The sequence below is a fragment of the Dipodomys spectabilis genome, unplaced genomic scaffold (genome assembly GCF_019054845.1).
Source record: "Dipodomys spectabilis isolate Male_0828 unplaced genomic scaffold, ASM1905484v1 ptg000095l, whole genome shotgun sequence".
In the NCBI taxonomy this organism is placed as follows: Eukaryota; Metazoa; Chordata; class Mammalia; order Rodentia; family Heteromyidae; genus Dipodomys; species Dipodomys spectabilis.
The window spans coordinates 31964727-31991865 of NW_024870772.1; the positions used below are offsets into that span (position 1 = coordinate 31964727).

The window sequence follows — 27139 nt, forward strand, 5'->3', positions numbered from 1 at the left end:
CTGGTGACACAGGCAAAAAACAATGCTTTAATTGTAAGGTGGGGAAAGGACAACTGAGAGTATATAAAAAAGATAATGGAGGTACAATACATCATGGTGTTTCCTGGGGTTAGGGTGAATCCCAGGGATGGAGATTGCCATAGCTTGATCATTGTCCTTTGGGTGACAGCTGCTGAATTGTTTTTTGGCGGGGGGCGGGGGGGAGGGTTCTGGGGTTTGAACTCTGAGCTTAGACACTGTCCCTGAGCTTCTTTTGCCACTTGAGCCCCAGCTCCACTTCCAGCTTTTTCTGAGTAGTTTATTGGACATAAGAGTCTCATGAACTTTTCTGCCCTGGCTAACTTTGAACTGTGATCCACAGATCTCAGCCTCCTGAATAGCTAGGATTACAGGCATGAACTACCAGCACCTGGCTACTGAAAATTCTTAGTTGTAGAGTACAAGACCTGTGTTTTAGAAATGTCCTTCCCCACACATGGGAAAGGTGTGGAAGGGGTAAAGAAATGTGAGTGGTTGAATTCCTATCCAGGGTTTATAGAATGTGGATATCCTTCTACAGAGGTAGAAAATAAATTCTGGCTCTATGATATTAGTTATATCTCACCATGATGAGCTGTTTGCTCAGTTTAAAAATTTCTTTAGGACAATTTTTTATCATCTTAATTACCCACTGCCCTTTGTGTTACATATGAAAAATATGATCATACTTGCCAGCTGAAAAATACATATTCTTTAAAGTGCTTCTCTTGTAAGGATTTTGTATTCTTTCAATGTTTTAAACATTAACAGTGCCATGATGAACTCTATAAAACAGACCATTACTCAAGTATGAGCAGAATTATAAATATCTGAAACGTATTCTGGATCAGTGACTTATTCACTGTAATTTTTCATTATGTCTTCTAAATCCCTGAGCGATGTCAGAAATCCATTTTGCAGATGTGAAACTGAGATAAAAACTTCTCCTTGGTTTCAGTGTGGGAGAAATATGTATGTCAGTGAACTTATTGCTTTTAACTTCACCACAGTTTCTTATTGGTTCCTTCTGCACTTCAGTTTCAGTTTCAGTTTCTTTGGAGTCCAGAAGTGTTGCAAATACATTGTACGAGGAGGACAAAGTGCTCGAAGTATATAGTACCTGAAGGAGCCAAGTTGGGTGTTCTCTGCCAGTTCAGTTTACGAGAAAGGATATGTAATGCTGATAATTATTGAAGCATTGAATTTAAAGTTAGTTTACACTCTTCAGAGGTCATGATATGTGCAAAAATGTGTACCGTCATCCATCTGATGTATGGTCACTGGGTTCTTCCTGTATAAGAAGTGTATAGCTTCCCTCCTCCCAGCCGAAGCACCTGATAACACTGTAAACAGATTGTAAAGCAGAGATTAAGTCATCACTGTTCCCATGGTTACATGGCTCAATAATATATGCAAATTATGCATGATAGGCATCCTGGCATTTTGAAGCCAGTTGACTCACAAATTCTGAAAGAAAAAAATATATATATGTCTACTGAACTCCTAAGACATCCTGTTTATCACTCTGTCTACTTTGTGGCATCCTCACAAAACAGTTACAACTAAAGATACCACTGAGGCAAGGACATTTTGAAAAAATTAAAGCAGTAAGAATTTTGATTTTTCTTAAAATACTAAGAATATAGGGTTAAGAAACTCAGAAGTCCATCCACATTGCCTATTATTAATACCATTATGAGAAAAAAAACTACCTTTAATCTGGTTATACTGGAATAAATAAATAATGATACATGAAAGATAAAATTACCCACTAAATGCATGCATTTTTTTTTTGCCAGTACTGAGGTTTGAACTCAGGGCCTCGTGTTTGCTTGGCTTGCTTGCTGGCTGGCACTCTACCACTCGAGCCACACTTCCAGCCCTGCTTTTGCTAGTTATTTTGGAAATGGAGCTACTGGACTTTTCCACCTGGATAGCCTCTGCCATCCTCCTAAGATAGGTTTACAGGGATGCCTGTGCCACCAGGATTCAGCTAAGATAGTTTATTTTTGTGGTGGTTTGATTTTGTTTATGCCAGGGTTTGAATTCAAGACCTTTAGCCATCACCCAGCTTGCTGGCTGGTGTTCTACCACTTGAGTCATACCTCCAGTCATATACTTTGGGATTTTTAATTGGAACTAGAGTCTCAAAAGATATTTCTGCCCAGGTTGGCTTCAAAGTGTGATCCCCTAGACCTCAGCCAGTTGTGTACCTAAGATTACAGGCCTGAGCCACCAGCACCCAGCTAATACAGGGTTTTAGGAAAAATAATTGGATCAATCATGAATGTCATTTAATGGGTGGGATTAGGAAATTCATTTAATCTAGCTTTGACAAAACGATTAGAAATAATTACATACCATAGACTGATGGCCGGAATGAGTAACAGACCAGCAGACAGCAGAAAAATGAAGCCCGGGAACCAAGCCACAGTGGCTGAATAAACCCCATTGTAAGCAGAAACAGCAGCAACTCCACTAAGTGTTTCTAAGACAGCAATACAAGCAAACAGTGCACCTGTTTGAGGCAGAGGTGTGGAGAGAGAAAAAAGGATAATTGCAAAATAAGAGAAAACAGGTCAAACTTGAATGAAGGCTGTTTCCTCAAGATCCCTGAGAAGTCTGTCAGTAACCATTTGGCAGATGAAGAGACGAACACAGAGCTCGTCCTAGAAAAAGTCCCCAACAGTTTCTCTTCCACAGGCCAAGCTACACTTACTCCTATTGGTGCCATTCCTGAAACCTTAGTGACATGCTATGTTGATAGGATAGCCTGCTAAGAGTCTTGTGTGTGTGTGTGTGTGTGTGTGTGTGTGTGTGTGTACGCACATGTGCACACGTACCAGTACTGAGGCTTAAACTCCTTTAGCTTTTTGGCTCAAAGCTGGTGCTCTACCACTTGAGCCACAGCTCCACTTCTGGGTTTTTGAAGTTTGATCAGAGATAAGAGGTTTATTGACTTTCCTGGCTTTGGGCAGGAAAGTCTATCTTAAGATCCTCACACCTCAGCCTCCTGAGTAGCTAAGATTACTCAGGTTGTGAGCCACCAGTACCCAGACTGAGGACCTTTTGGAAGGTAAAGAAATCCTTTTCCTCTTCCTCTCAGCTGTGGCAGGAGTGCCCGCTGAGGTAAACAGGTGATTTATTATACATTCCATATCCCTCCAGAATGACCTGAAAGTCCAGCCACCCTTGGTCTCCAGTGTGACTCATCCAGTTAAGTACAATGTGCTCTGGAAAAGGTTTGTGCCTCAAGGTAGTGCTACCTCATTCTTGCCTGCTCACCCAGCCTCTGTCAAGGAGCACCTTACCAGTGGAGAAGAGGGGGGGTTCTGGGGTCTCATACTGGCTTCTACACAGAACAAAAGGAGGCTGGTCATCATGGTCCAAGAAGCATGCAGTGATTGCACACACCAATTTCACACCAGAGAGAAATGGTTCTCAGTCAACCAGGTCAGAAATCCAAGACCTACCAAATACTGGCTGGCCATTCATTCATTCATTCATTTTTGTGCCAGTACTGGGGCCCAAACTCAATGTTTGTGCTCTCACTTGGTTTTTTCACTCAAGGCTGGTGCTCTTCCACTTGAGCCACAGCTCAAGTCACAGATCATCACTAGCTATAAAATTGTGTGATTATTTCTAGTTTGACTTCCTCAGCCTATGCTCCGATATGCTCTCTGCTTATAGCAGTTTCTCAAGCCCTCTTGCTCATCCCTTTCTTGTCTAAGTTTGTTTTTCCATAATAAACTGCAGTACGGTTTTTAGACAACATGATTCATGTAAATATTTGTGTTTTCTTGGACCAAAGAGGAATGAAGAAGTCTTTATAAACTAAAGCAAAACTATGCAAAAATAAGCTATCTACCTTGACAAATTCATTTCAGCTCTCATAATCAAAGCAGGCAGAAGTCTGTTTCCTAATGGTTTTATTGAGATATAGTTCATATACTAAAAAATTCCTTTTGTTGTTGTTGTTGGTCATGGGGCTTCAACTCTGGGCCTAGGGGCTTGTCCCTCAGCTCTTCAGCTCAAGGCTAGCACTTTACCACTTGAGCCACAGCACCACTTCCAGTTATTAGGAGATAAGAGATAAAAGTTTCATGGACGTTCTTGTCCAGGCTGGCTTTGAACCTCTATCCTCAGATCTCAGCCTCCTGAGTAGCTAGGATTATAGGCGTGAGCCAGCTAAACTTCTTTGTTTTGAAGGAGGTCACCATAGCCTGGAATTCATTATGTAGCCTCAAATTTGCAATCCTCCTGCCTCAGCCTTCAGAGTTTTGGGCTTGCAGGCATGTATCACACATTGATTGTACTTGGATCTGAGCTAGCACATTCATTATATTCCTCAGATAAATTAAACTCACCTTGTTCAGTAGAACGAACCACTTTTGACAACATTGACCGCAGCACAGAGAGGGGCATAATAGTGAACAGGAACGGCACTCTGACTGTGAGGGAAATGACAGGATTAATAATCAAATCAGGGAGGATCAGATCATACAAGGACAGTGCATTTTCAAGGTAGGGGATATATTTTTTCAACCCAGCCAGAGCTGCAAAAGTCCTGCTTGTGGTAACCATGTGGCTGAGCATGGCAGGCAACGCCACTGCACCCAGAAACAAGTAAGATAGTGTTTTACACTCTTTCTTGCTGAGGGTAACCTTAAACTGCAGTCCTCCAATACCTCCCCCAACATAGCTAGGATTACAGGCTCAACCACTCTACCCAGCTTGAGTTTTTCTTTACAATCTTTCGGGTCTATTTTATATACTTGTCCTTAAGTGGTTTTAGAGAAAGAGATCTCGTGAACAGCAATTTAAGAACTGTTTGCTTTAGCAGAAGCAATATTGAGGAAGTGAATCAAGGAAGGAGTGTCCCTCAAAACAAGTTTGGGCAAATATGCAAATTGGGAAGTTCTTGGTTATTCAGTGTATTATACCCTCCCCATCCCCCTTCCCCCAGAGTAAAGGTGGCTTTCAGCTCATTGGTTTGTACAAACAAGCTTTCCGTTCACCTTTCACTGAACAAGTATGGTTTAAATAGAGAGCTTTAGGTTACATTTTCTCTCTCCATACAATGAATTCATCTCATACCAACACAACTCTGAGGCTCTATTTGTAACTCACCTAAAAACATGAGCAGCGTGGATCTGGCAAAGGCAGTCATAGCCATTCCTACCATGGTAGTAAGGATTCCAATGAAGGCCATGTGAATGTCTTCCATGCAATAAGAAAAGGTCCATATTCCTAAAAAACTACTCAAAAAGGAGACACTACCTAGAGCGGACCCATAGCCTATAAGAACTTCATCCCAGCAGAGTGGAGAAGCCAGTTCATAAAGCAAAAAAATCGGGGAGATGCCAATTATGACGAAAAAGTAAATGACTGTGATGAAGATTAACAAACAGAGCAAAGATCGTTGCTTACCAGGACGATTTTTAAAAAGTAGGTAAGTTCGGTAAAATAGGTCTTTAAGTCTTTCACTATAGGACATAGTAATGTTTGGAGATAAAGATTTTTGTATTGGATCACTGAGGAAAAATAAAATGTAGGTCAAGTTCACAGTAAGAACGATAGCAGAAATAAAAAATGACCACGTAAAACCTAATTCTCTAATAAAATAGCCTGACGCCAGTCCTGAGAGTCCAGAAACAACTCCAAGCAGAAAGTCAATGATAGCAATTCGGACTGTTTTTTGTTTGTGTTCTTTACACTGATCCACTATATAGGCAAAGCAAGCTCCCCAAAATGTGGTATAGTTGCCACAGAGAGCACCAATGAAGGAAGATGCAATCAGAAGCTGGTATGGGAAGGTGAAATGAGAAAGCAAACAGAGCCAAATGCTGGTGGCCAGGGCACCAACAGAAGATAAAACCATTGGCAGTTTTCTTCCGTGGCTGTCACTGCTCGACAAGAGCATGAATGTTGATACCAGACCAGGTATTAACCCACTTATGTCCATCTGCAGATTAAAAAGAGACATTTTTTTCTGAACTTCCTGCAAGATAGAAAAGAAGACAATGGTTTACATAGAGTTATACAATGTGCATAAAAATGCCACAGTCTTAGCTAGGCATTCATGGCTCACATCCGTGATTCTAGCTACGGAGGAGGGTAGAATTTGAGGATCACCATTCTAAGCCAACCCAGACAGGAAAGTTTGTGAGACTCTTATCTCCAATAAGCTACTAAAAAAGCCAGAAGTGGAGCTGTGGCTCAAGTGGTAGAGTACTAAGTTTTGAGCACATGGTGTATACTTTGGTATTATCATCCATCATGGATGCAGAGTATGTGGTATAGGGGGCTTCTGATCCACCTTAAACTTCATACTGTCCACAAAGTGTGGTGACAAAATCATCCACAGTCAGCTAATACCTTGTACACTGTGGACTTGAATTCATATAAAGAAAAATGTTGGGCACCAGTGGCTCACACCTATAATTCTAGCTACTCTGGAAGTTGAGATCTGCAGATTGAGGCTCAAAGTCATCCCAGACAGGAAAGCCTATGAAACTCTTATCTCCAATTAGCCACTAAAAAAAAAACAAAAACAAAAACAGTGCTCTAGTTCAAATGGTAGAATGCTAGCCTTGAGTGAAAAAGCTAAGTGACAGTGAGTGCCCAGGCCTTGATTTCAAGCCCTGGTACCAGCATATCAAGGGGACACAGAGAGAGATAATTGCATTACTTTGTTTAGTATGGAGAATTAAAGTTGGAGCTGTTGCTATGCAGTTGCTCTTGATCCACATTCACAATCCTTTTGCTTTTAATTTTTTGTTTTCCAGATAGGGCTCATGCTAACTTTTGCCCAGGCTTATCTTAGCTAGGATTACAGGTGTGAGCCACCATGCCCAGTCCAGAGTATATGCTATTTTCATAATGAGAGACACTAAGTTTATTTAAAAAACAAAATATATATATTGATATACCATCTGACAAACAGCCTAAAAACTGATGCAACTACAAAAATAAATGCTGAGCTGGACTTCAGAGGGACACAGCTATAATCCTAGGTACTCAGGAGACTGAGATCTGAGAATATCAGTTTGAAGACAGCCTGGGTAGATAATTCTAATTCTCTCCAATGAGAGAACTTGAAAGTGGAGGCATGGCTTAAGTGGTAGAACACTATCTGTAAGCAATAAAGCCAAGAGAAGATTCAAGGCCCCAAGTTCAAACCCTAGTACCAGCACCATAAACAAACAAAATGAAATGTTTTTCTTCTCCATTATAACCTACCCTTCATAGGGAAGGAAAGTTTTTTGTCTTCACCTTGGTACATCAGGTCTGAGAACAGAGCTGGGCCCAGGATGGGCTCAGAAAAATAGCTAGGCCTCTGTCACTTGCTAGTTGTATAGGTCCTCTCCAAATTATTGATCTTGATACCTTCTCCATTTGAAAATGGTGACAAGGCAGTCCCGCTTCACAGGCTGCTGGAAAGGTTAAATCTAAAGGAAATATACAGTGCCTGGCACAAGGCCCTCATTCACAGTCAGCACTCAGTTTTACCTAATTCATTTTGACTAGAAGAGAGTTCCTGAGCACACCTTGTATCTCTTGTCGAAATGTGTCAAGAACACATTGAACAAGTAGACATAATCTACTTCTCAACCAGATGTTCCAATTCTTCTTCTTCCCATTTCTACTCAACTTGCATCTGGTCCTCCCTTTTCTGTTACTATCTAACCCCATCTCATACACAGACTACAGATGTGTGTGTGTGTGTGTGTGTGTATGTGTGTGTGTGTGTGTGTGTGTATGCCCGTGCACACCGGTAATAGGGCTTGAACTCAGAGCCTTGGTGTTGTCTCTTAGCTTTTTCACTCAAGGTAGGAGCTCTATCACTTGAGTCATAGCTCCTCTTCTGGCTTTTTGCTGGTTCATTGGAGATAAAGAGTGACAGACTTTCCTGCCCAAGTTGGATTCAAACCATTATCCTCAGACCTCAGCCTCCTTGTTTTTACAAGGACAAATGCGAAAGTTCCATCATAAGTCACAATTGAGACACAAAAAACAAGTTGTATATGGTTTAAACTGGAGAATTAGTTATATGCTATATAACAATTTCAACTTTAAAGAAGCCACAGTTTTGTGATATGTATAAGTGAATTCCAATTTAGTAGGAAATATCCTATGCCATTTTTTTCTAAGGAAGAATTTGCTGAGTTGGATGCAAGTGGCTCTGACCTATAATCCTAGCTCTTTAGAAGACTGAGACCTAAGGATTGCAGTTCAAAGCCAGCCCAGGTAGGAAAGACCATAAGACTCTTATCTCCAATGAAGTAGCTAAAGGCTGGAAATGAATATGTGGCTCAACTATAGGGCACTAGTCTTGAGTGGAAAAGGTAAGGGACAACACTTAGGCTCCAAAGTCACACTACACACACATACACACTGTTAATAAGTTATTACAGAGTTCATAAATAAATTTCCAAGCAAGAACATCATGATCAGTTGAGTTGTCCCTAAGCCAAGAGTCCCCATCTTACAAGTTGTCTGAAAAGAACAGACTCTAAGCACCAATTCATTTCTCCAAAATGAATCATGTAAGGAGAGAAATGAAGGGGCAGTGAGCTGTTCAAAGCAAGTCTGCCTAGAAATCCCGACTTCTTTGCTCCTTAGTCAAGAGCACCCTCGCCATTGGCACATTCTTTGCCCAAGAGAACAATGGAGCTGCTCAGGGAACTTGGAGATTTGAAAAATCCATTTACGTCAACGTTAAGTTATTTATGAGTGTGTATATATATTTAAATATGCATTAATGTAAAATGGGTTGAAAGGTGACCTTCAATAAAAAAAAAAAGTGGACTTTCAAAATGGCAACTATTAAGAAAGCTCAGTTCATCCTTCTGTGTAAACCAGGGTTCTGTGAACAGGCCACAAAAGCCCCTAAGGAGAGGAAGTGACCAAAATCCACCCAGCAGAGCTGGATATTTAGAGACAGAAACTCAGAAAACAGGAGCCATTGGCTGTTGGGTTCAGAGGAGCCTGATCTCTCTGATGAGCAGAATGAGGACAGAAGGAAATAAAGCAGGTGATAGTGGTTCTTGTTCCTTTGTGGATGGCTCAAGTACCACTATTCCCTGCCCTGGCCCAGCCATGGGTTGAGGAGTAGTTCTAATTCTCTAGTTTGAGAGGCCTAAAGAGCATCAGCTACAAGGGAAGAGATCAAGAATAAGTCTATTCTCTTCATTATTAATCTAATTAGAAACAATAAGAAAAAAATCAACTTGAGTTTCGCCAACATCTTTAAAATGAGATCTCTGCTCTGGGAAGTCAGGGGTAGTCAGCAGCTTGGGTGTGGGGGAACTCGTCACTGGCACCCATTCCCTCAGTCCCATAGGTCCTTTCCTCCCAGGCTCCTAGCACTGGAACAAGGGGATGGTTCCTAGAGCTAGATGAAAGGGGGCACAGAACCAAATAGAAGCTTCTCACTCCTGAGAGTGATGTCCAATGAACATCCCTGTCTCCACACCTTTGTGCGGTGCTAAGGATCAAAGGGCCTTGAACATGCTAGACAAGTTGTCTAACTGAGCCATACCCCCATACCTTATGAGACTCCTTTGGGTTGGTTTTGTGTTTTTCTTGAGATAGATAGCTTCTAGCCCCCAACTTTGTCCTGCACCCCGGCTGGCCTTCAACTCATCATCCTTACCAGTTCTGGGTTACAGACAAATACAATTTTGGTTTTTTTTGGTTTTATTTTCAGTTGTGGGGCTTGAATTTAGGGCCTGGGCACTGTCCCTGAGCTTTTTTTTTTTTGTTCATGGATAGTGCTCTCCTACTCTGACAGCACCACTTCTGGTTTTCTAGTAGTTAATTGGAGATAAAAGAACCACAGACTTTCCTTCTAGGGCTGGCCTCAAACCATGATCCTTAGGCAAGCACAGATAATTTTGAAGGGAGATAAATTGCTTGGTGAGGCTTTTAGCCTTTCTTTTGGCCCATACTCAAGGCCTGAACTTTGCTGTCTGCCTGGCTGCCCAGAATTAATCAGTTGCAAGAAATAATAATTTTCATAGAATAAGGAAGGCCAGGGGGAGGGGAGGAAGATGGGAAGGGATGGGAAGAGGAAACAAAGGAGGAGGCAATAATGCTTGATAAGAAACGTACTCATTACCTTGCTCATGTAATTGTAACCCCTCTGTACTGTATTTTCACAATAAAAAAAAAAAGAGTAAGTAAGGCCAGAGTCTCTCCCCAGCAAGCTTCTACCTGACACCTAGGAAGGTCTGGGTCTTTCGTCCAGGGCCCTCTGCTCTTTCTTCCTCTTAGACTCGTCACCCTTCACAGAGCCTCTTCGAAGCAGAGGAGGTGACTCAATTCTCTTGAACTCTTCTCACTGTGACTAGGAAGGCAGTGAGCCACTCTCTGGCCATCACAAAACAGCCCCAAGAAAAATAATTCCACGGTTTGTGTTTTGAAGGCTTGTAGGGGAAAGTGTTCTTAAATCTGGATGGTATCTTTGCATTCAAATAGGTGTAGAATGCAAAGACTGCTTCAACCACCAGAAGAAGGGTAAGTGCCACCTGTCATAATAAATACAAAGTTGGGGAGAGGCCTTGAGGGGCTCTTCATAATGTCGAGCTAAACATTTTCCACTTCCTGAGGCAGAAAGTGAGCACTTCTCACTCCACCTATCCACACACAAAGCTCAACACGTGAGAGCTAAAACAGGTTTGATGTCACCACTAAATGAGGAATAACAAATGCTATCCCACTCCAGCCCACTAACAGACACTAGACACTGGCCCACTGTTTGATGACAGGCCACTTTCTGGAGTTTCTGAAAATGGGGAAACATAGATGCCATAGAAGGATGGGAGAGAGGTAGATCTAATGTTTCCTTCAATGGGCCTATCACATAGATCATTCCAGAAAGACTTAGTCCAATATTCAAACATTTTTAAAATTTAGGACTAAGAAGAAAGACCACCCTAGAGGAAATGAGTATGCTGAGAATTTCTTCTTCTTTCTACCAGGGGCTTGAACTCAGGGCCTCGTGCTCTCACTTGGTTTATCACTCAAGGCTGGCACTCTTACTACTTGAGCCACATTTCTGGCTTTCTGCTAGTTAATTGGAGATAATATGTTCACAGACTTTTCTGCCTGTGCTGGCTTAAAAATGAGATCCTCAGATCTAAGCCTCCTGAGTAGCTAAGATTACACTAGGTCTGGCTGTGCTGAGATTTTTCTAAGAGAAAGAATTAGTGACGCACAGAAGGGGATTCTAGAAAGAAACAGAATAAAGGTACCAGGAAACTTCAAATGAGATGACAACACAGGCCACTTGATTTGGGAATCTGATGGTTATCCTTAAGAGGCCGATGTATGGCAGGTACAGGGTCCAGTTACATTCTACAGATCCTATTCTACAGACTATGTTTTAGAGATATTTTCTTACCTCCCGGAAGGCAAATATTGGGCTGCTTTTGTTTTTCTCACATTCAGAAATATTGTTATTGGATATAAAGCTGTAGTTCCCAGTTTCTTCCCAGATTCTCCTGTACACATATTGTGTCGTCAAGGGAAGGGTCAGCATCATAGAAAATGCATTCAGGAGAATGGCAGGTTCCACAAATGAGATCTTCATGTTGCTACAGTAGGTGGCTGAATTCTATCAGAGACAGAGAAAGGAGAGGAAGAAGTAATCGCTTCATTCTTCTCCCAGAGCCTAGACTTTCAAAGATGCAGGAATTAGGATAATTTTATGGCATCAACATGAAGCAAGCATTTGTGGAATAATTGTTTTCTCTGACTCCACACTCCAGGACTGTCACATTTGCTCTTTTTACGACTTACAGCCTGCCTTTAAAATGATTTTTAGCAATAACTTTACTGAGTTCACAGGTTTAGTTGGCCTCAGTCTCATGGTACAACTGTGCTGAGAACAATGATATTAGATACTACCATTTGTTTTCCATAAGGTAAACAATGAAGTTTCTTTGGAACGAGACAGATATAACTGTTGTTATGTTGGTGCGTGTTAAAGGACAGAGCAAGGGGCTGGGAATGTGGCTCAGAGGCAGAGTGCTTGCCTAGCATGCATGTAGCCCTGGATTAGATTCCTTGGAACCACATACACAAAAAAAGCTGGAAGTGGCAATGTGGGTCAAGTGGTAGAGTGCTAGCCTGCAGCAAATGAAGCTCAGGGACAGTGCCCAGGTCCTGAGTTCAAGGCCTAGGACCGAAAAAATTAAAATAAAAAGTAAAGCAGCTCCCCAGTGGGAAGGAGATCACTGTTGTTAAAAGAACTCACCCCTGGCTACGGTTTTCCTGTCAGGCGAAGCTGCAGGTCAGACCATTTTGGGGACCCTCTCGCGCGCGCGCGCGGCGCCCCGTGGGGTCGGGTGGGGATGGGAGGGCTCTCCGGACCCGGGCAGGGTAGCAGCAGCTGGCGCGCGGGTTGGGGTGTGGGCTGGGGGTGTGGGGTTGGGGTGCCGGGGGTCGGGGTGGGGGGGAGCTGCGCGGCGGGCGCGGGGGAGGGCGGGGGACGGGCGCGAATGACTGCGACCTGCCGGGATTTGGAACCAAACCAAGACAACCGCACTCCCTGCGTCCCGAGTGACACCTGCGACGTTCACGGCGCCGCCCTCGGCTCCTCCGCACCCTGGGAACTTGGTCTCGGCCCGCTCCGGAGGCCCCGGGTCTCTTCTCGGCGCAGTCTGCCGGTGTTGGTGTCAGCAGCCAGGCTGGGCTCCGCGGTGACTCAGCCGCCCGAGTCCCCAAAACATCGCCACCCGCCCAGGAGGGGGGCGGGGCCTGCGCTGGCACAATACTACCGAGCTCTCTTCCGATTGGGCCGTGTGACAGAAGCTTCTGCACCGATTGGTTCACATCCATGTCACTCTCGTGCGCTTGCTCCGAGGGCGGGGTCTGTGTCTTCCACTCACCCCGCCGTGGTGAATGGAGCAGACGAGCTGCGTGCTGTCTCCTTCATCAGTTCCACAGTTGCGAAGTTTGTGTCTATCGTGGCAGCCCAAACCTGGCGTGGTGAGGCAGAAACACTGCGAGTTCTAGGCCAGCCTGAGCGACACAACGAGATTTTCTTGTCCCGCCCCTCTCCTCTCCTCCCACCCCTCCGTCCCCAACGGATTGCAGGACTGACAGCACTCAAGGGTCTTGGGGTTTGCAGTTGTCCCTAGCATCCGGCTGGGCCAAAAACCCAACAGACCGAGATAACTGTACTAGTGAAGGAGTGCTCATGGCCAATAGCTGACCCCAGATGGGATAAGGTTCCTGGTCTCCATTTCTCTGTCAGCTAGGGACAAGTCTTAACAGTGCTGTAATTAAATCCTCAACATGGTGTCATAACGTGCTGAGTCCATATGCCTTTCAATGCACACGGCTAAAGCACACCTGTACTATACTCAGGGCCTAGATCTTCAGCTTTTTTTTTGGCTCAAAACTAGCACTAGACCACTCGAGCCCTCTTCCACTTCTGGCTTTTTTGCTGGTTAATTGGAATAAGAGCCTCACAGACTTTCCCACCTAGCCTGGCTTTGAACTGGGATCTTCAGATTTCAGCCTCCTGAGTAGTGAGTACTACAGCTGTGAGCCACCAGTGCCCAGCAGTTGAGGTTATTATTGAAGAAAGACGGGAACTAAAACATTGTTGGATGAAGCAAGGCCTCACTTTAAACTGATTCTGCTCAGAAAGGGAGGGCAATTCTTATCATGGAGTCAAGTGCAGAAAGAAGCCACAAACATAGTTAATAAAAAAAGTTCTACATTCTAGTTGGTCATTTTTGTGGACAAAATTTTGTGGACAATTTCAAGTCTTATCAGTGTTCAGACAAGATGATGGAATGGAACAACCAAGGAAAGACCAGAAGTGGAGCTATGGCATGAGTGGTAAAGCTCCAGCCTTGAGCAAAAACTAAACAAATATGCCAGGCACCAGTGGCTCATGCCTGTAATCCTAGCTACTGAGGAGGCTGAGATTTGAGGATGGTGGTTCAAAGCCAGCCAGGGCAGGAAAGTCAGTGAGACTCATATCCAATTAACCATCAGGAAATCAGAAGTTACGCTCTGAGTGGTAGACTCCTGGCCTTGAGGGGAGAGGGGAGGTTAGGAGGGAGCTCAGAGACAGCAAAAACTATGCAAATGAACAAGGCCCTGAGTTCAAGCTTCAGTACTAGCATTAAATACATACATACATCTATAAAAGAATTGATCTGGACAGAAGAGATGGAGATATGACTACCCTATATGAAAACAAGGGAGAATACAGATAGAACCTATGCCACAGTGTTTTTGACAATTGAAAAGCACTGGGTAACCGTAATTATTATTAATAACATCGATTTTTGTACTTGCTGAGTTCATTTTCAAAGTATTTGAGAGGACTTATTGACTCTTATTAACTGTTAACTCTCTAGAGTAAAATGATCACTTGGGAACTTGGCTCCTATAAAATGAAGAAAGTTAAAACCATGTTTGGGGCTGGGGTTATAGCTCAGTGATAGAGTGATTACTTTGCATGTGCAAGCTCCTCACTTCCAAATCTTATTATCTTGGAATAGTTTCTCTCCCCAGGTACATGCCCATCTTGGATCACTTGGAAGCTTCACTCTCTGTCATTTTCAGTCAGTCATAGACACACATCAATGAAACCAATGGCACAAGGGTAGGGAGATGGGAATATGATGAACAGAATGCCAGCTCTAAAAGTCCACTTCTTATATTCCATGGGCCAGACCAGGACACAGGACTATGGAAAAGTGCAATCCTAACAGATACTCAGAGGAACAAGGAAGTCATGAACAATAGCTCTAATGTCTTCCATGTTCCAAGAAACATTTTCTCATGGAAAGTCAATAGAAATGGCATGTAAAAGCTGTTCTTGCAGGCTGGTGGTGGCTCACACCTGTAATCCTAACTACTCAGAAGGTTAAGATATGAAGATCAAGGTTGGAAGCCAATCCCTAGCAGGAAAGTCTGTGAGACTCCTATATCCAACTAATCACCCAAAAGCTGGAAGTGGAATTGTGCCTCAAGTGGTACAGCATGAGTCTTGAGCAAAAAACGCTAAGAGGCAGGGTGCAGGCCCTGAGTTCAAGCTCCAGTACTAGGGCATATACACATACACAAAAGATGTGCTCTTTCTTACAAAGCAGAAATGATTAGGACTCAATATACTTCTACATTTCTATGTCTCTACTTTTTTCTATATGAAGAAGAAAGTCAGTCATTCTTAATACATTCTGTTGCTTTAATTGACTGTTAATAGCCTTAATGGACTAATTGGAATTTGTCACTGCCCTGGGCAATGTGGTGAAACAAATATCAATCATCAAAAAATGTTTCTTTTTATTTGGTAGGACAAAATAGAAATATATGAAGGGACCCAGGTGCTGTGGTTCACATCTATAATCCTAGCTACTGATTAGATGAAAATCAGAAGACTAAAGTTCACCCCAAGTGCTTTTTTTCTTTCTTGCTATTGTTTTTAGTGTATTTATAATGTACTACGTGTTTTTTTGTTTCTTTTGTATGTTCTTCCTCCACTGTATAACTCTTGTTTCTACTGTATTTGATGTCGGTGTCCTGCATCTTGTATATACATTTTCTAATTTGGGGAGGGAAAGGGAAATAACAAAATGCTGAAATAAGGATACAGGTTGACCCATTGTAACAGTGAGATGTACAAGACACTATGTTGAAAACGAACTTTACAACTTGAGGTCGGGGAGGGGGGAGTTGGGGATGGTAGCGGAAAACAAAGGAGGAGGTAACAATGCTTGATAGGAAATGCACTCATTACCTTACTCCTGTAACTGTAACCGCTCTGTACAGTATTTTTACAATAAAAAACATATTTAAAAAAGAAGACTAAAGTTCAAAGCCAGGAAGGGCACCAAAATTCTCAAGACTCCATCTCCAATAAATCAACAAAATACCACATATGAATTTGTGTGGTTCCAGTGGTAGAGTATCAGCCATGAAGAAGAAAGACAATGAGGCCTTGAGTTCAAGTCCTGATACCGGCACAAATAAATAATTAATAAAATAGGTTAATGAAATAAAATCTATAAGGAGAATAGGAATGATTCTAAAACCAAGTCTATGGAAACCATCAGACATCCCATTTACTCCATACTATTGTCATTCTTTACTGATTCATGCTCTCTTCTTTCCAAGACAGAAGAAATTGGAACTTAGGGCTAGGTGTGCAGGAAGCAATGTCATGACCCTGGCAGAAACATGAATCAGCAGGTGTGATCCTAGGGGCCTCTGGGAGGATTTTGAAATTCAATATTTTCAGTTCAACGACCTAGCAATTATAAAGTAAGCATATTATGAGTTGTAATCAAGAACTGATATTTGATTTCAGTGTCTGCATTTGTATTTCTGCTTTTTTTTTGTCACATTGGGTCCAAACAGGAACCTTTTAACATGCTACACTAATAAGAAAAAAGAGTGGACTAAATATATAAATGGCTTGCTCATGCAGAGTGAAAACTAGTCTTAAGTCATGTTGTTCATCAAAAGTTTTCATAGTATTCCAATAAAATGTAGAGGAGACACACAAAGAGACATTGTGTGTGTGTGTGTGTGTGTGTGTGTGTGTGTGTGTGTGTGTTAGTACTGGGGCTTGAACTCAGAAATGAGGTATTATCTCTTAGCTTATCACTCAAGGCTGACCCTCTACCACTTCAGCCATATCTCCACTTCAGACCTCTTGGTGGTTAATTGGAGATGAGTCTTGACTTTACTTCTTGGTCTGGCTTTGAAGTGGAATCCTCAGATCTCAGCTTCTTGAGTAACAAGGATTATAGGAGCTCCACACTCACAAATAGACATTCTAAGTTAAGAAAAACTCATGCTGGGCTAGAGAGTATTTTTTGAAAGGAAAAATCCCCAAATTGATCACAGCAGCTACAAGATTATATTGGTTTCAAAGCAGCTGTGACTTGTTTTCATTTCTGATAAAAATCAACCAAAGAATGTGCTGAAAACCCTGTTATACCGGTTAAGATCTGTGCTGGGAACAGTCTAACGTGATTCAACTCCAAGCACAAATAGTTGAAAGGAATTAGAATCCGATCATATGACCTTGGTCAATAATTTGCCCAAAGAGAATCTGGACAAATCTTATCTATTTGAGTAATTCATATTTGACTTCACTTCTTGTCTTTCTTAGATTTTGGAATATTTCTGGCATTCCTAATCCAAATATCCAAAATTTGAAATTCTCTATCTGAACCTTTTCTGCCATGTCAGTGTTCTAGGTGTTTTGAATTTTGGAACATTTTAGATTTTCTGATAAAGAATGTCCAACCTGTATTTTTTTTCAAATAGCTATAGAAGAGCACTGGTGACTCATCCTATAATAGTTACTCGAGACCCTGAGCTATGAAGATCATGGTTCAAAGCCAGCCCTTGCAGGAAAGTCTGTGAGATTCTTATCTCCAATAAATTACCACAAAAGCCAGAAGTAGAGTTGTGGACCAAGTGGTAGAGTGCTATCCATGTGTAAAAGAGGCTCAGGGCCAGTGCCAGGACTGGCACCAAAACAGAACAGAACAAGGTAATGGCTATGTACTTTACATGTCCAAAATTGATACCAGCTTCCTCATTATACCTTCCTATAATCAGTGGCATTACCTTGTCTAGAGACTTGGGAGTCATTCCACTTTTGGTCACTGCATCCATGATGAATATTTTGGTTAATATGTGTAACTGGAATTGTCCATTCCTGTTTGCAGTGTGTGTTTGAAAGGCAGAGCAGGACTCCCAGTTTTGGAACATTTATGCTGACTAGGCTCTTCTTTGGCTTGGAGAATGTGGAGAACCCTGTCTTACTATTTGTTCATGATAAGTGGCAGTGGGAAGGTTTCTGGGGAGGAGTTTGGCATATAAAAGGGACAAGGACAACCCCTTTATAAATCAGAAGTTCTGGGACGCTGGGCACCGTGGCTCATGCCTAGAAACCTAGCTACTTAGGATTCTGAGATATGAGGATCTCAGGCTGGTTCAAAGCTAGTCTGGGCTGAAAAGTCTGTGAGACTCTTATCTCCAATTTCTGTCCAAAGGCAGTAAGTAAATGTTTGGCTCAAGTGGTAGAGTGCCAGTCTTGAGCAAAAGCTAAGGAATAGTACCAGGTCTTGAGTCCAAACTGCAGAACCAACACAAAAAAGGAAGGAAGGAAGGAAGAAAAGAAGGCAGGGAGGAAGGAAAAAATGAAGAAAGGAAGGAAGGAAATAAGGAAGGAAGGAGGAGAGAAGAAAGGAAAAGAGAAGGAAGGAAGAAAGGGAGGAAGAAGTTCTGTTTTCCTTAAGCGTGTGAATTATTACAACACTTCTAATGGGCTGAATGGTCTGATGGAAGTTCAGTTGTCAGAAATGCTTGATGAAGGAGGGGGGACCAAGATGGCGACGGGGCAGTAGGGAAACGCCACAGCTCTCTCCAACCAAAAAGAGAGTTCGAGTTCCAACGTTTAATCTCCCCAAGAGACCGACAACAACAAAAAGACGAACACTCAGAGAAAAACCAGAGGTGGAAAATAACAAAAAAAGAAAGAGAGGAAAAGAAGAATTTCAGAACAGAGAAGAGCGAAGACCCCTCCCCCAACCTTTATTGGCCGCGCGGCAGTGCGCCAAGCCGCCGGCCAGCCGGCCCGGCAGGGGCTGCCGGAGCCACAGAGACACAGGGGGCTGCTTGCAGATCACCAGGTACCGGATTGCAGAACAGCGGATCGCCAGGAACAGAGAAACCTACCAGCCGGGAGTCTCCACGAGGATCCCACCCCCACCCCTCACTCTCCACCTGAGCGGAGAGGCTCCATCCCGCCAAAGCCGCCCGGCACCAGCAGCGCGACAAAGGGACCTGTGGGCAGACCACCCGCCCAATCGCGATTGCAACTACCCGGCGGGGGGCCGCCCAACCCAGCCCGCAACCACCCCAACTGAACTCGGATTGCAACAACAACTGACGACCTACAGGGTGAGTACCCCACAGGGGACAGTGAATCCATCAAGGGAGACCAGAGCTGGAGGGAATCCCCAGACCCTGACCTAGACTCCCTACCCCAACACCCGGACCACAGGACCCACTAAAACTGGGAACTGTTCGAGAGCTCCACCAGCCGGTGGAGCACACTCTGCTGGCCAGGCCAGAGCAAGAGCGCCCCTGGAAGGGAGCTTAAATGCCCAAGCCAGGAACAGCGCCCCTGGGCCAAGACTACCAACAGTAGAAGAAATTTGAACTGTGTCCTCCAGGCTGCATAACCTAGGTGGTATACACATTAGCACAGGCCTAACGAGCGCGCTCCAGGCTGGGGCCGGAACCAGGCCCGGGGACCGGCGCCTGAACAAAGCAAAAAGGGTCAGAAGTGGGGCTGTGGCTCAAATGGTAGGGTGCCAGTCTTGAGCTGAAGAGCAGAGGGACAGCACCCAAACCTAGAGTTCAAGCCCACAACCAGCCCAAAACAAACAAGCAAAAACACATCAGGAGCTCATAGCAGACTCCAGTATTTGGGAGAGTGCATCCAGAGCATCTGATCTTCCCAAGAGCACCCGCAGGAGCAAACACAAGCAGTCTAGGCTGCTCAACCCTTCCAAAGGCGGGAATTGCCAGCAATCTACAGCAGAGAGCTGAGAATCCTAAGTAAGTCAGAATAGCAGCTGGAAATAGGCTCTCAACAGAATCCAGATCAGGCACAGACTCTCTCTACCAATACAGAATCAGCAACCAAGCAAAGACAGACACACCAAAACAAGATTGAAGAGCAGTCTCCTGAACCCCCATGCGAAAATCACAGAGAAAAATCACAAGGTTTACCACTACCCAGGACAGCAAGCTCACCTTAAAAGCCAGCAGCCACGCAGGGGAGAGCCCCAGTGGGAGCAAAGCAGGAATGGAAGACAAAAACTACTTCCAAGGGTTGCTGGAGGCAATGACTCAAGAAATAAAGCGAGAAATGGATCAGAAATTGAAACAGCACAAGGATGAACTATCAAAAGATATACAGGACATCAAACAAAAGTTGGATGCAAAAATAGAAGCTGCACAAACCTCAGTAAGAAGTGAGATAAACGCCAAATTAGAGGTAATGCATACTGATCTCACCTCATTGAGAGGTGAGATCAGTACTCTGAGAACCAACATTGAATCCATAAAGGGATCCATTTCCACCATGCAAACCACAATAGAAGCCACGGTCAACAGAGTGAATGAAATGGAAGGTAGAGTGTCAGATACAGAAGACAGAATACACCAACTGGACCAAAAAGTGACAGATATGGAAAAATCACTCAAATTAAACCAAAGGGAAATTCAAGAGCAAGCAGATAATGCTAAAAAATTTAACCTTCGCATAATCGGTGTGGACGAAGGTGAGGAATTCCAGAGCAAGGGAATGCAACACCTATTTAACAAGATAGTCAATGAAAATTTTCCCCACCTCAAAAACGACCATCTTAACTACATCACAAAAGCTTATCGAACACCCAACAAGCAAGATCCCAGGAGAAACACTTCTAGGCACATTATAGTAAAAATGATGGATCTGAATAATAAGGAAACAATCCTGCATGCAGCAAAAATGAAGAAGGAGCTATACTACAACGGGAAAAAAATTAGAATCACTGCAGATCTCTCCACACAAACAATGAATGCAAGAAAAGCCTGGGAAAGCACCATACGAGCCCTGAGAGCCAATAACTGCCAACCCAGACTGATATACCCGGCAAAGCTAGCATTCACATTCGATGGAGAACTGAAAACTTTTAATAGCAAAGAAAAACTAAATGAATACATAAACATTAAGCCAGCATTACAAAGAATTCTAAGAGGGGGGACACAACCTGAAGAAAGCAACCAGGAACTGGGACCTGCCCCAAACAGGCATTACTCAAAGTCTAACTGAGCAAGCACAGGAGGAAAGGAAAGAAGAAAAACTTAGGAAAACGGAATGGCAGGGACAACAATACATCTCTCTATACTTTCTCTTAATATAAATGGGCTGAATTCGCCAATTAAAAGAAAACGAACTGAGGACTGGATCAGAAAACAAGACCCATCCATCTGTTGCCTTCAGGAGACCCACCTCTCAGCCAAACATACAAACAAACTCAGAGTGAAGGGGTGGAAAAGGATCTACCAATCAAATTCCCCCAATAAGAAAGCAGGTGTAGCTATCCTGATATCTGACAAAATAAACTTTTCATTAAAATCAGTACAGAAAGACAAGGACGGACACTACATATTAATAAAGGGAACAATCCAAGAGGAGGATATAACCATCATCAACTTATATGCCCCAAATATCGGTGCACCCAGATATGTTAAACAAATGCTCTCAAACTTACAGAATAAAATAGATCCCAATACGATAATCCTAGGAGACTTTAACACGCCACTCTCACCAAAGGACAGGTCTACCAACCAGAGGATTGGCAAAGAAGCTACCGAATTAAGTGAGGCCATACTTCAAGCGGAATTAACTGACATCTACCGAGTATTTCACCCTAAAACAACACAGTACACATTCTTCTCAGCAGCTCATGGAACTTTCTCCAAAATAGACCATATCATAGTTCATGCAAGGAACTTAAGCAAATACAAAGGGATCGACATAATCCCCTGTATCCTATCTGACCACAGTGGAATCAAGCTAGCTCTCAATAACAAAGCATACCGCAGAAATTTCTCTAATACATGGAAATTGAACAGCACACTCCTTAACAAGGCCTGGGTAACAGAAGAGATCAGAGAAGAAATAAAGCATTTCCTACAACTCAATGAAAATGAAAACACCTCACAAAGAAACTTGTGGGACACAGCAAAAGCAGTCCTGAGGGGCAAATTTATTGCCCTCAGTGCCCACATCAAGAGAATGGAGACAGACCAAGTAAATAATCTCATGTTGCAACTAAAACAGCTAGAAAAACAAGAAAAAATGGGACCTAAAGCTACTAGACGAAGCCAGATAACCAAATTGAGAGCAGAGATTAACCAATTAGAAAATCAGAAAACCATAACCAAAATAAACCAAACAAAAAGCTGGTTCTTTGAAAAAATAAACAAAATTGATGGCCCGTTGGCAAGACTAATTAAAAAAAGAAGAGAGGAAACCCATATTAATAGGATTAGGGATGCCACCGGGAACATCGCAACACGTACCCAAGATATCCAAACAATTCTAACAGACTACTTTCAAAAGCTATACTCTCTAAAGGAAGAAAATCTGGCGGAAATGGATGCATTTTTAGAGAAATACAAGTTACCCAAACTGAGCAAAGAAGAAGTTAGCCAATTAAATAAGCCAATATCCTATAATGAGATACAGGAAGCTATCAAAAGTCTTCCAACAAAAAAAAGCCCAGGACCAGATGGATTCACAGCAGAATTCTATAAGACCTTTAAAGAAGAACTAATACCCATACTCCTCAAGCTCTTCAGAGAAACAGAGAAGGAGGGAGCTATCCCAAACTCATTCTACGAAGCCAATATCACACTCATCCCCAAACCAGGCAAAGACCCAACCAAAAAGGAGAATTACAGGCCAATCTCCTTGATGAACACAGATGCAAAGATCCTTAACAAGATTCTAGCTAACAGAATCCAGAAACACATTAAAAAAATAATACACTATGATCAGGTAGGCTTCATCCCAGAGACACAGGGATGGTTTAACATACGTAAGTCAATAAATGTAATCCAGCATATCAACAGAGCCAAGGTCAAGAATCACATGATTATCGCCACAGATGCAGAAAAGGCCTTTGATAAAATTCAACATTCATTCATGCTAAAAGCTCTGGAGAAAGTAGGAATAGAAGGAACATTTCTAAAAACAATAAAAGCCATTTATGACAGACCAATAGCCAATATTATACTTAATGGGGAAAAGCTACAACCAATCCTCCTAAAAACAGGAACAAGGCAAGGATGTCCACTGTCTCCACTCCTCTTCAACATAGCCCTAGAACCCTTAGCCAGGGCAATAAGGCAAGAAAAAGACATTAAAGGGATCCGCATAGGGAAAGAAGAAGTTAAACTATCCCTTTTTGCAGACGACATGATACTATACCTCCACGATCCCAAAAACTCCATCCCCAAACTTTTAGAAATCATAAGTCACTTCGGCAAAATAGCAGGATACAAAATAAACCCACAAAAATCAGTTGCCTTCCTATACACTGATAACGCACAGGAAGAGAGGGAAATAAAGGGAGCAACCCCATTCACAATAACCTCCCAAAAAATAAAATATTTAGGAATTAACCTAACCAAAGATGTAAAAGAACTATTTAATGAGAACTATAAAAAGTTAAAGAAAGAAATTGCAGAAGACACTAGGAAATGGAAAGACCTCCCATGCTCCTGGATAGGCCGACTTAATATAGTAAAGATGGTGATACTTCCAAAACTAATATACAAATTCAATGCAATTCCTATTAAAATCCCAATGATGTACATCACTGAAATACAGAAAACAGTCCAAAAATTTATATGGAACAACAAAAGACCTAGAATAGCCAAAACAATTCTAGGGGATAAAGACAATATGGGAGGGCTATCCATGCCGAACTTCAAACTCTACTACAGAGCTATAATCACAAAGACAGCATGGTACTGGCACAAAAACAGACCCGAAGACCAATGGAACAGAATAGAAGATCCAGATATAAATCCACAGGCCTACAGCCAGCTGATATTCGACAAAGGAGCCAAAGACATACAATGGAAGAAACACAGCCTCTTCAACCGCTGGTGCTGGGAAAACTGGGCAGCCACATGCAGAAAACTAAAAGTGGACCCCAGCCTATCACCATGCACCAACATCAACTCAAAATGGATTAAAGACCTTAACATTAAACCTGAATCTCTGAAACTACTACAGGACAGAGTAGGAGAGACACTTGAACTAATAGGCACAGGAAGGAACTTCCTGAACAGAGTCCCAGGGTCACAACAAGTTGGAGAGAGACTCGACAAATGGGACTACCTTAAAATAAAAAGCTTCTGCACAACTAAATCTGTCGCAACTAAGCTAGAAAGACAACCAACTAATTGGGAAAAAATATTTACCAGCAATATATCAGACAAGGGGTTAACATCCTGTATATACAGGGAACTCAAGAAACTAATCCCTCCCAAACCTAACAAACCAATTACTAAATGGGCAAGGGAACTAAAGAGGGACTTCTCAAATGAAGAAATAAAAGTGGCAAAGAAACACATGAGGAAATGTTCATCATCCCTGGTGGTGAAGGAAATGCAAATAAAGACAACCCTGAGATACCACCTTACCCCAGTCAGAATGTCCCACATCCACAAATCAGCCAACGACAAATGCTGGAGGGGATGTGGAGAAAGAGGAACCCTATTACACTGCTGGTGGGAATGTACACTTATACAACCACTTTGGAAAGCAGTCTGGAGGGTCCTTAGAAAGCTAAAGATTGACCTCCCTTACGACCCAGTCATACCACTTCTAGGCATCTACCCTGAACAACAGGAACCAATATACAAGGACACGTGCACCTCCATGTTTATTGCAGCACTGTTCGCAATAGCTAGGATATGGAAACAACCTAGGTGCCCCACCACAGATGAATGGATCCAAAAATTGTGGTATCTATACACAATGGAATATTATGCAGCCATTAGAAATGACAAAATAATGGCATTTGCAGGGAAATGGATGGAGCTAGAAGGAATCATGTTGAGAGAGGTAAGCCAAGAACGAAGAGACAAACGGTACATGGTCTCCCTGATAAGTGGATGCTAAATCCAAAAGGTTAGGTGATACGACAAAACTAACAGGACTTAAGAAACAAAGAACTCCCGCTCATCTGGTTGAACCACTACTAAATATCCCCATGCTGCTGATCACAAATATGGTATATAACATGTGAACACTGTTATATATTACAGACTGTGGTAGACAATTTGCTCCAGGGAAGTTAGAATGAACTTGTGACTTTGAAATTATGTAATCATTTAATCACAATCAAAAAAAAAAAAAAAAAAAAAAGAACCTCGGGGAAGGGAGGGAGGGAGGGGATGGTAGGGGGAAAACAATGGAGGGGGTAACAATGTTCAAGAGGAAGTGTACTCATAACCTCACTCATGTAACTGTAACCCTCTGTATAGTAGCTTTACAATAAAAAAAAAAAAAAAAGAAAAAAAAAAAAAAAGAAATGCTTGATGAAGGTCCTGAAAAAGAAATCTACCATGATGGACAATGGTGATGGCAATTATGCTAGTGATCGTGGTGAAGGTGGTGTTACACAGCCAGCCTTATCCTAGGGGAGAGTCACCTAGGACAGAGTAAGGAGGCTCCACATCCAGCACCTTGGGCTTGGGGCTCCCTTAAGAGAAATAGCTGCTTACCTGTCATGAAAACAATCACTACCCTTGTTACCTGGAGCCCAGAGTCACCTGGTGTAGAGTACCCCCTGCTATGATGTTTACACTTTCTGTTTCCTACACTTTCTCCGAGGTAGAGCCATCTGGCTTCCCAGTTTCTTTCCTGTACCAAGCAGAAAGAGCAGGACAAGTAGGACTAATTCATTTAGACTAAGTAAGCACCTGAAAGGTCTTACTTCTCAGGAACAGGAGAACTCAAGAGACTGGATGCTCACCGCCAAATTGAAGCACAGATGTAAATTTATTTGTGTAATAAGGTAAGCATGATTTTATTCCCTGTTACTACAGGTGAAATAGGAAAAATAAGGAAGAATTACAGTAATGTTTGGATGTGAATTTCATCTCCTTTGGTCACACACACCGTACTACTCTCTGGCAACTTAGAGCAGACTATCTGGTCACAGGGTTTCCTGCTTAGAGGAATGAGTGCATTCTTTAATAAATTTGGGTAAAGGGGAGAAGGGTTTAACATCAGTAGAATAATGGATGGCCTTAAGATTATGACTCCACAACTATAGGCAGACTTAGAGGATTAGCTCACCCCTTCCATTACTATCTCCTTAACCAAGCTCACCACTGTCTCTCACCCATATTCCTGTAGTTTCTTACCTGGTTATTCCACCTCCATCTTCTAACCATTTTCTACACAGCAGCCAAACATTGTGTTTGTGAAATCTTTCATGGATGCCCCATTGAATTCAAAATAAAATGTCCTATCCATCTGAATACACAAGCCAGCAAAACTTACTCTTACATCACAAGATCACCACCCATTCCAATCTGTCTGAGACCTCTTGCTGTTGCTGGAACAAAATACGTGAGATTAGGTAGCTTATAAAGAAAAGAAATATATTTGCCTCATGGTTCTGGAGGCTGGGAAGTCCAAGGCCATGGTGGTAGCACCTGATGAGGCTCTTCTTGTTGCATGATTACATGGCCGACAGTATTACAAGGCAAGGGAATCAAGTATTTTATCCCTTGGGTCTATCCCAGGTTTCCCTCTTCTTATAGAGTTACTAGTGCCATCATGTGGGCTCATTCTCATGACCTTATCCAACCTAATGAGTTTCCAAATCCTCCCTCCAAATTCCATTAGCATATCACTTTGGGATTAAACTTCCAGCTCGGTGGAACAATTACTTTTAGGGATTAGCTTAAATGTTTCTTAGAGAAGGAGGGAAGAAAGTTAGTTCTCTTTTTTACTATTTTCTAGCTTAACAGTTTCTTGTTCAACTTCTTACAATACTTCACATCGTATATTCTTTTGTGTATTAGTATCTTTAGGTCACCTCTACCTGCACTGAAACGTGTGCCCCACATACATGGGGCTATGACTCACTCACTCACAACAGTGTCCACAGGTGGATGTCCGGAGGATATCTTCATCATAGGACTGTTGAGCAGTTGCTAGCAGAGGAAATCTTGGTCAAATGAATACAATTAGGTGGGTTTGCTAATACTGTCAAATCATACAATTGTAAATCGGCCTTCAGAAACCACAGAGGATAATCACCTAGTTTATTTGTTTTGTCCATTGTGGGAGTTGAACTCAGGGCCCAGGCTCTGTCCTTGAGCTTTTTTGCTCAAGATTAGTACTCTACCACTTTGAGCCACAGCTCTACTACTGGTTTTCTGGTGGTTAATTGGAGATAAGAGTCTCATGGACTTTCCTGCTGAGGCTGGCTTTGGACTGTGATCCCCAGATCTCAACTTCCTGAATAGCAAGGATTACAGG

The 27139-nt window shown here is 42.6% G+C and overlaps 1 protein-coding gene across 2 annotated transcripts; it reads right to left on the bottom strand.

The window, feature by feature from the left end:
• Window positions 1-630: 630 nt before the first annotated feature.
• Window positions 631-12743, bottom strand: Slc46a3 (solute carrier family 46 member 3). Of its 2 annotated transcripts, none has more exons than XM_042685804.1 (6): window positions 12631-12743; window positions 11426-11638; window positions 5149-6019; window positions 4386-4469; window positions 2380-2536; window positions 631-1361 (listed from the first exon to the last, which is right to left on the bottom strand). In XM_042685804.1, exons 2-6 carry the CDS (start codon window positions 11612-11614, stop codon window positions 1277-1279), a joined length of 1386 nt encoding a protein of 461 aa, XP_042541738.1. In that variant the 5' UTR covers window positions 11615-11638; window positions 12631-12743; the 3' UTR covers window positions 631-1276. The 2 variants fall into 2 exon arrangements, with proteins under 2 accessions (XP_042541738.1, XP_042541737.1); XM_042685803.1 differs by having other exon boundaries at window positions 12593-12743.
• Window positions 12744-27139: the final 14396 nt, after the last annotated feature.